The sequence below is a fragment of the Xiphias gladius genome, chromosome 7, assembly GCF_016859285.1.
Source record: "Xiphias gladius isolate SHS-SW01 ecotype Sanya breed wild chromosome 7, ASM1685928v1, whole genome shotgun sequence".
NCBI lineage: Eukaryota > Metazoa > Chordata > Actinopteri > Istiophoriformes > Xiphiidae > Xiphias > Xiphias gladius.
In genome coordinates, this window is record NC_053406.1 from 17,251,273 (window position 1) to 17,261,067 (window position 9,795).

The window sequence follows — 9,795 nt, forward strand, 5'->3', positions numbered from 1 at the left end:
CACAATTTTCTGACATATTATGGACCAAAAAACTAAACGATTTATCAAGAAAATAATCAACAGATTAATCAAAAACTAAAAAATAATCAGTAGTTGCAGCCTTAAACAGCTTACGGACATTTACAACTGCAGACTTGTTATCAAGAACCCATGATTAATTAATATTTATATTTGCAGGTGACTGACTAACTTTTGCTAATAGCTCATTAGAAATGGAGAAACTCGTAACTCTTTATTTATGTCATATTAACATTTAAAAGTGCAAACCTGATGACTTATTAGAAAGCCGAAACTTCAAGACCGAATATTAATTCTGTCAAATTAAAGGTTTTAAAGACAGTAAAACACAGAATAATCAGTTCTGACCATTTGCCCAATAGGGGATGACACTATTCCCTGAACTGCGCCTTCCAGGCACCACTTCGCTCCAACTTTGTACAAAAAGGCAGTAACCGTTATCAGTTGAGGAATACTTTAGGTTAAACATATGAGAATATAAAATAGGGTTCTAGAAATAGTTAGTGTTAAAAATCAGCCATTCCTCGCCAAAAAAATGGGATATTACGAATGCCCCAATTTGCCGCCTGGCAGGTTATAATCAGGGCAAAGACTCCACTTGACATTTGTGATATGATCAAACGGCGACTCAGCACCACATGGCAGCCTGTTGAGGTTTTGACTGCGCTCGCTAAGGTAGTGTAATTCTCTGGTCCTGAGGTTGTCAATAATGTCACAACGCGGTTATAGGTTATTTTTAAGCCGCAGTTTGACAACAACGTGTTTGTTATCGCAGCCGGACCTTCAGCTGAACATGAAGTTGCACATTAGCTTCTGAGCTAACGAGTTAGCAGAGCCAGAGCTAAGACTGTTTGGTTTAATCTGGTGTGTACATTTGTTTCTTCTTTTCCTTAAAATACTAACTCTAACCACTTGGCAATTAAATCGTAACCATATTTAAAGCTCTTACATTTGTGTGTGAGTGAATTCCCATCAAAATGCACAGAAAACCGTCAGAAATCAACACACTAAAGCCCTTTCGTTAAACATTTATGTGCATTTTAACTACTCACTTGTATTGCTTCCAAACTTTGTACTCAAGTTTGATTATTATTATACTCAAGTATGATTTCTGGCTTTACATGTTGCAGTAACACAAATGCAAATCCTTACTTTTTAATCAGTGAGACTGTTATACAAGCCAAGTACTACCGACCTAAATCTACTGTCTCATGTTTAAAAGCTACGAACACATACATAGATACGTAGCTTCTGCCGATTGTTTTCTCAGTTAATGTCAGAAAATAGTTAAAAATGCTCGTTGCAGTTTCCCAGAGTCCAAGGTGACATCTTCAGATCTCTTATTTTGTCCGACCAACAGTCCAAAACCCAAACACATTCATTTTAATTTCAGAGAAGGCTAAGAAACCAGACAATATTGACATTATAGAAGCAGGGAGCATTAGATTTAATTTAAAAAAAAAAAAAAAAGACAAACGATTTATCTGCAACTAATGATTATTTTTCATTATCCGTTGATGTGCTGATTATTTCTAAAAAAAATTGATTATGTTAAGTTTATAAACTACCGGAAAAAAGTGAAAAATGCTCATTAAAAGTTCCCAGAGCAAAGGTTGACATATTCAAGTTGCTTATTTTGTTCGATGAACCGTCATAAACCCAGTTATATTCAGTATACAGCACTGCAAAAAACGTTTCAGTCAAAAAAATAATGCCATTAATAGTTTTTTATTTATCAATTAACTTCATACAAAGTGGAATAAACAGAAAAAACTCAGTAATCAAATCAGTAGTTGTTCTGATCACCCTTTGCCTTTAAAACAGCACCGGTTACACTTGCACACAGTTTTCAAGGCGCTCGGCAGGTAGATTGTTCTACACGTCTTGGAGAAGTTGCCACAGTTCTTCTGTGGAGTTTCCTCTGTCTCTTCATCTAATCCCACTTGATTCTAACACTTAGTCTACATCCATAAATATAAATGCTGGGGTAGAAAAATTATTGGAAACACGACAAGTCTTGTAAACTTGCTGTTCAATAGTGATCATTTAACAATTTATTTACTGAAATGGCGGTCTGCCTTTAATAACATTAAGTTCCTATGTGAGAGCAAATGATGACTGTGATCTCTCAATAGTAGTTGAATACCATGTAATACTGCAATTGAATTTTTTCTGTAGTAATAAGTTTGCCATACAGTGTTCCCAACTTACATTTTGTAGGGTCACCATGGCCAGGCAGTGGTCTGAGGGCCATTCCACATCCATCCTTTGTGTCGGGGCTTCTCTGGGCCCTGAGGGTCTCCTTGCTTCAGGCTCTGAGGATGGAGAGGTGACGGTTTGGAGCCAAGAAGGAACCATCATAGGCAGACTCATCCTCCCCGGTGAAGAGGACAATACAAGTGTTGTGTTTTCCCCTGCAGCTCCGGCCCAGCTGTATGTGTCACATGGAGACACAGTGAGTGTACTCGATCCCAGGAACCTTAAGGGCCCGGTGGAGGAGTTTCAGGGTGCCGGGGAGGAGGAGATCAATGCTTTAGCACTGAATGAGACGGGTTCAGCCCTGGCGCTGGCTGATGACTCTGGGGCAGTGCGGGTACTGGAGCTTCCTGGGGGAAAAGTGTGTAGGACTCTTCGCAGGCACACTAACATCTGCTCCTCTGTGGGCTTCAGGCCTCACAGACCCAACAACCTGGTGTCTGCTGGACTGGACATGCAGGTGAGAGAAAGGAGATCTAAGAGTTTCTCTGTTTGTATGTCATCCACTTCTGTACCAAGACGACAGTTGATGACTTTCTTTCCTAATTTGTTTTACCTTTTGTTCCTTCAGGTGATGCTGTGGGGTCTGCAGAAGACTCGCCCGCTTTGGACACTGAACCTCCAGGATGTAGCAGAGGAGGAAGACAACCACCAGCAGCGTCCTGGTCAGCTTTTCAACCCGCCACTCGCTCACTGTGTCTCTGTGGCAAGTTGTGGAAACATTTTAGGGTGTGCAGCAGAGGACGGGCGGGTGCATTTGATGAGGATTGGCAGCGGCTCTAAACTGGAACAGCAGGGATCAGTCAAAGCCCACAGTCAGGGAGCCTCACAAGCCCACTTTGTTAGTTTCCTTTCCCACCCATACTGGCTCATCACTGGGGGGAATGACGGCCAAGTTGCACTGTGGGACCTCAGTAAGCACCCAGTGGTGGCTCCAGAGGGAAAAGCCAAAACTAGAGTGACAGCAGCCCAACGCAGGAAGGGTAAGAGCAAGACAAAGAGGAAAGAACCTTCCGAGGATAAAGCAAAGACCCCACCGAAGGCTGAAGCAGAGAAAGAAGAAGCTGAAGTGGAGGATGAAGCAGCAGCAGCAGCAGCAGCTGCAGAGGATGCGACGGAGGAGACGTCTGGGCCCAAACTGACCATCAGTCACGGGGACAAGGTGAACTGGCTGTGCCCTGCTGTGCTGAGAGGAGAACACTGCGTGGTAGTAGCAGATCAGAGCTGCAGTCTGACTGTCTACCCTCTGTCTCACCTATAGAGTCATGCACTTTAGTACCATGTTCTTTAATCCCTTGTTTTGTTCATAGTAGTACATTATTTTGGCTTGCTTTATTTTTTAGTTTTAATGTGTTTTTACAATATGATCCTGTGTTTGTTGCAGTTAGGAACAGGCAGCATCATTTTTTTTAGAAAACATCCTCAAGCTAAAAGTGGCTCCTACCTGGGTGAATTAAGAGAATAAGGGGTGTGTCAGTCTCAACTATAAGACTCCTAAATATAGAGTCTAGACTAAATTCACTTCTGACTCAAGATTACGTGAGATGAGATTACATTCCTAATTCAGTTTCTACGTCTTGTCACTTCAGGTGATGCTGTGGGGTCTGCAGAGGACACAACCCCCTCTGGGTGTCCTTTTAGTGCTAAGACCAACTCCTAAATTTGTGAAAAGTAACAGTCAGCTGATGCAAGTAATGAGCGTTGTCATATCAGAGTTCTTGAAAAATAGAATAATGAACCTTTAGAAGCATATTTTGATGGAAGCAGAATTACTGAGTAGCCAATTAGCTTACCAACTAACTGAAGCAATCCAGGATAGTGACACATGATATGGTTTGTACAACTCTCAACTTCTGTGGCAATGGAGATATGTGAAATGTCTCAGCTGTCAGAATTATTCTTCAAGCCAAAAAAAAGCACCTTCCAGACCCCAATTTGTTCAACACTTCATTAAGTGTACATTAAATAACCATTAGCTGCAGCAAATAAATGAATAAAGCTAATGTCGTGGCCATCGCTTTGATACAGCCCAGAAAATATCTAAAATAGCACAAAGTTTTTGGGCTATTCAGGAAGACTCCTAGTGGTAAGATAAGATCTGTCTTTGTGAGTATGGCCCCATGACGGTCTAAATGGTGCTTGGCTTCTTATTGTGACGTTAGGCTTGTGCGCTTCTTTCTTAAAGTCTGAAATGAGGCAAGAATCCAAATATTACCAGCATTCTTGCCAGGTCCGAACAGTGCAACACCAGTATCATAAGGTAGATCTTTACAGCACCAGTCAAATCTCACAAAAATGTGATTTGTTTGAGTTTTCACACATTATCATCAAAGTAAATGTGTATTTGTTTTTTTGGGTCTCGTTTAATGCTTCACTCAATGGATTTGGCCTACTGGGAGTTTAGTGTGTGTGTTTGTGTGGTCTTATAACAATGTCATCCATTGAAATCTATTTTGCTGTCCGACACTGGATTCAATATATTTTTGTTAACTTTATGCTTGTTTGTGGTCTGTGAAACTAGCACATTAGACAAAAGAAATCTGCATTTCATGTCTGCTGTTTTTGGAAAGTAAAAAAACAAAACAAACCAAGTCTCAATCCAAACCAGCTGCCAGACAGAAAACAAAGCATAGAGTAAATTGAAAGCAACTTCCAAAGACATTTGAAAACAGTTTACATACAGATTACACAGTCGCATTTCGTAATTGCTTTGGGTCCTCTGGGGAAGTGGTGCACTTTTTAAAATGAATGTAAAGTAGCATCTTGTGAACAGACACCCTGTTAAACCCTGTGTAATTACGTTAAAGGGCAATTGAGATTTTCCTCTGTACGTGTTAATGATTAAAATCACCTTTTGCCAAGGAATCATTATAGGCTAAATCTGTTATAAATGTTTAACTGTTTGAAGTTCCTCCAATCCTATCTGTGTTCCTTTACACAATCACAGTATAGGGTTGTCTTTTCTGCTGAAAACAAAAGATTTTCTCCTGTTACTCACTGGACTTCATTTGCATCACCATCAAGCATCAAAAACTTTATATTGTCATTTTTTTTTTTTAAAACAAGCCAGACAACTACAAACACATTTCATTCTTGTATGACAGTAAATTCATACATTCATTGCAAATGCACCGAAATTGACACACTTCCACACAAGTAAACTGTCGTTCTCCTGCAAACAAGCAAACAGTTTTCTATAAGAATATCAGAAAAGAAGGCACAACGCTGACTGTCCAAGTGAATGAATAAATGCAATTCATACCTATCTGTTTTCACAGGCCAGCCTACAGTTCAGACTTGCTGAGACACGTTTTAAAATAAACATGGTGAAATAACCTATGATACTTTTTCTTTGCAATTCTAAACAAATGTAGTTTCCCAAAATTCTTCAAGCTATATATTTTCTAATCAGGCAAAATAAAACGCTTTAAGATGGTCGTTCACAGTAAGAGTTACACTGAAGAAGCACATGATCATTTCTCAGCCCTGCAGAGCAACAGCTAAGAGCTTTCACAGTCTTTTTGGTGTTTTTCTTTCTTTCTCTCTTTTTTTTTTTTTTTTCACTGAATATGTCTCAAAAATTTTTCCACCTTTAATGTCATTTTCCGGTTTTACGTTTACAGTCAGCACAAATAGGACCATGTTTGTCTGGTTACTCCTGTCAAACAGATCCTCCACTGAGATGCATCTATCATCCCTCCTTTGACTACTGAGGTGACAGTGGATGTTGAAGGTCTGTACCGTTGAGGATGTTGATTTGCTCACGTTACAGTTTAGCCAGGCTTTTCTCCAGGTTCTCGATGTCTGCAGCCCCGTCTTCACCCTTGCTACCACGGGCACTGCACTCCAAGAACTCCACCTTCATGGGCAGCTGGCTGAACTCAAAGTCCTTGCCTTTCTTCCCCAGGTACAGATTGCCACCCACAGAGCCATCCTGAGAGCTGAGGGCTGCTGAGCGAGTGACTCGCAAGGTGTTCCTGTGTGAAAACAAGGCAGTGTTGAGGCATCTTCACTTGCTTTTTGTCCAATAAATCTACAAGGTTACTCTTGTAAGATTTTACAAAGATCAGTTTACTAGTCACAATAGGTACTATTTAACCTGTGAACACAGTTCAAAATGTATGTTATGGCTCTGCAGGAGATTTGTCAAATGTTAGAAAATAAATGATTTCACCAGCAGCCTGTTAAAAACTGGATGTGTGGTGTTTGAAAAACAACGCTTTTAGCCAGGGAGAAAGGGTCTAATGAAAAAACATTACTGAGTTGCATTATGGGAAGTAAAGGATCCAGGTTTTGAAGTTTTTGACTAATTCTAGGGTTTAGAAGTCAGGATATCTTGGCTTCTATTTTAAAAAAAAAAAAAAAAATACAATAATAATAATAATAATAATAATAATAATAATAATAATAATAATAGCTGGAGTAGTTCTTAAAACCAAAAACGACAATCAATGCCTACAGTAATAACTGGACTCAGATGGACTACCAACACGATGATATCAGATAAAGGAATAATCACAGGCATAACAGCTGAAATATTGTACTAGCAATTAACAAGACTAAATTACTACAATAAAAAATGTGGGGAAGTTGTAAATCATAGTGACAGTCACTTAAAATAAAAATGAAATGAAATTTGAACATGGCAAAAACTAATGTAAATCATAATCTATGATCCAAAAGTACTGCATTTTGGTAAGTATTTCATTTTTTTTTCCTTACAGTTCCTTTTCCAGTTGCAGCTGTATCAGTTTAGCTGATTTCGCCATGGTGATATCTATAGAACAAAGACATCAGTAAACAAAAAAGGAAATAGGCAGTTTTAGGTGACGGCTGAAATGACTGAAATTAATGCTACTTTGACGATAGAAGAGCTTCTTCACCTTGTTTGTTGCATGCCACCAGAAGAGCCGGAGCATTTCTGGAGATCACAGTGTCTGTCAGCAAGACGTACAGGAACTCTGCCACATCTCTCACTTCCTTCTGGAAGATAGCGCTGTCCACTACAAACAGGATCGCTCTGAAGACATGGGCAAGAAGATAAAAATATATAGTGGAGCTGCAACAGTTAACACAGCAGAGACAGAAAATTAATCAGCGGCTACTTTAATGATCAGGCAGTCATCATTTTTTTTAAGCAAAAATGACAAATGTTTGATGGTTCCAGGTTCTCAAATGTAAAAATTTGCTGCATTTCCTAGATTTACATAAAATATTTTCGAGTTTTGCACTGTTACTCAGACATTTAATGAGTAAACCATGGGCTCTCGGGAAGCCGTGGTGGACTTTTTTCCACCGTTTTCGGGAGTTTCATAGACTGAACAATTACAAATAATCGGTAGATTAATTGATGATGAAAATACTTGTTTGTTCCTGCCCTACTATATACATATCTGTCAGTTAACTGGTAACTTTACCTCACTAGTAGACTGCAAGTAATGTACATCTGTTATTCGGACAGGTGGTCCTGTTCTCACCTGGCTGCAGACTTGAACTTCTCCAGGTACTGAGGGCGAAGACTGTCATGTCCTGGCAGGTCTATCAGAGTCCAGGTGCTGCCCTGAATACGGGAGGGAGAGTTAACAACTGTAAACCACGCTCGTCATGAAGGGATGAACAACAAACGTAGACTCACCCTGTCATTTTTGGCCTTGTACGGAGCACTGCTGTCAGTGATGGAGGTCTGTGTCCGCTTGAATTTCCCTGACAGCAGCTGCCCAAAACATGAAGTGCACAGTCACTTACGAGGCAGGTTAGCCATGCATCAGTCTCACAACCAGCTGAGACAACGTGGCGATCTTAGTTTTGGTCGCATCGACTCACCCGGCTGAAGAGGAGCGTTTTCCCGGAGTCACACAGTCCGACCAGGAGCACAGCGCTTCGGACGGTTTTACTGCTGAGGAAGTACTTTAGAAACACTGAAGAGAGAGAGCGGGGAGGGTTGTCGCTGATTTATCATCGATTTATCAAAAACCATTGTCGTTTTCTGACAAAACCCACGTATTAAGTTTGAATGACTTCAGTGGAAAATGCTGTGCAACTGACTGCTGCTTCATCTTATCAGTCAGCCTCCTAGCTCGCTTATTCAGATAATGGATTAGAAGCACTCATTCCTTTATAAAACAAACCTTAGCGATTAAATGTCGGCGCGGAATGCCCTGCTTGCAAAAACAAAACCACTTTCCAACAAGCAGGCACTTTGTAGCTAACTGTGCCAAGCTAACGCTATAGGCCTAGCCTGCTAAGCTAGTGTTAGCATGCTAACTTCAGCACTAACGGTCACTTCTTACCACAGGTGATGACAACAACAGCCAACGCAACGATAACGCCGATCAGAAAAACGGGGTCTTGGTCCTCCAGTAGCTGACGGAGGGATTCGACGTAAGGTTCAAACGGGTTTTCTGCCATTTCCATGTCTTTTTTTTCTCCCATATTGCCCCCTGCGTGGTCTGCCTCCATCTCTCCGTGCGAGCTAGCTGAGCTTGAGAGCAGCGTTGCCAGATTTGACGGACAAGAAGAAGCCCAACCCCGCGTCGTAAAAATAGCCCAGTTTTAAATTTTCCTTATCAGTATAATTAAACGTTTTTTTTTCTAAAAGTTTTTGGAGGATGATACACAGCACATTGCTGTGTATCATCCAAGATTTTAACCTTTACAAGAAACAGGGAGTATAATGTCACCGCGGATTCAGTAAATTATGCTGTGGGCTACAACTTGAGCCCGATTTTTTTTTAGCCTTTATTTGTTTAGATTCCGGAAAATAAGACATTGACAAATAACTACTTGAAAATATTACATTCTGCCAGTGCTGCTGCTGCAGCTGACGATGGTGTTGATAAGTAGCCAAACTACAATAATTAACTTCCTGTTGTTCTCAGCTCACCTGCGCCTGTCCCTTTCACCTCACACAGTATCTGCACCTCCCGTACAGTTTGAATAACTCTGGAGCATATCCCAACTTTTCGTGGGCGGAAACCGCCCTAGAGATACAAAAAGTAGCCCCGGTTATAGAAAAGCCGACAAGTTACCTTTTTACCCACCCAATTAAAGAACAAGTAGCCCAATTTGGCGGAAAATCTCCCAATCTGGCAACACCGAGTGGGCCACGTCTCCATCTTTCTCAAGACTGTACAGAGCCTGAAGCGTCAGCAGGGGGCGCTGCCGACCAGGACATGTCCAGTTATTATTCCCACTGTGCTATCGAAACTGGTGAAGTACTGGAACCAGTCAGAGGGTCACCAACAAAACCGGAAAAATAACAGTTTGATGTCACTTTTATTTCCCTCCTGCAGTTGATTGTATACGGCAGTCAGTTTTTTTTCCAGGAAAAGAAAAAATACATTAACGGATGGCAAGGATAAAATACTCGTGGTGAATCAAAAATAATAAGACAATACGTCAAAATGTTGCTTTACTGAGTCAAAATTACGAGATGGTCAAAAGTATGACTTAGTAAATTAAAATTATGAGATAATGAACCAAAAATGGGGTTTTGTAAGTCAATTTATTTGGCAATAATTC

General features: G+C 40.6%; 2 protein-coding genes across 5 annotated transcripts; one reads left to right on the top strand and one right to left on the bottom strand.

Annotated features, from left to right (window-relative positions):
- The first annotated feature begins 604 nt into the window (after window positions 1-604).
- On the top strand, window positions 605-5,139 carry wdr53 (WD repeat domain 53). 4 transcript variants are annotated; one of them, XM_040130898.1, is made up of 4 exons: window positions 611-693; window positions 794-882; window positions 2,216-2,734; window positions 2,846-5,139. In XM_040130898.1, the coding sequence occupies exons 3-4, from the start codon at window positions 2,246-2,248 to the stop codon at window positions 3,533-3,535; spliced, it is 1,179 nt and encodes a 392-aa protein (XP_039986832.1). In that variant the 5' UTR covers window positions 611-693; window positions 794-882; window positions 2,216-2,245; the 3' UTR covers window positions 3,536-5,139. The 4 variants fall into 4 exon arrangements, with proteins under 4 accessions (XP_039986826.1, XP_039986832.1, XP_039986831.1 ...); XM_040130897.1 differs by having other exon boundaries at window positions 2,239-2,734; XM_040130892.1 differs by lacking the exon at window positions 794-882 and having other exon boundaries at window positions 605-693; window positions 2,239-2,734.
- A 714-nt stretch (window positions 5,140-5,853) lies between these two features.
- On the bottom strand, window positions 5,854-9,271 carry srprb (SRP receptor subunit beta). The gene is made up of 7 exons (XM_040130903.1): window positions 8,565-9,271; window positions 8,098-8,192; window positions 7,910-7,987; window positions 7,752-7,834; window positions 7,158-7,294; window positions 6,997-7,051; window positions 5,854-6,251 (listed from the first exon to the last, which is right to left on the bottom strand). The coding sequence occupies exons 1-7, from the start codon at window positions 8,731-8,733 to the stop codon at window positions 6,041-6,043; spliced, it is 828 nt and encodes a 275-aa protein (XP_039986837.1). The 5' UTR covers window positions 8,734-9,271; the 3' UTR covers window positions 5,854-6,040.
- Window positions 9,272-9,795: the final 524 nt, after the last annotated feature.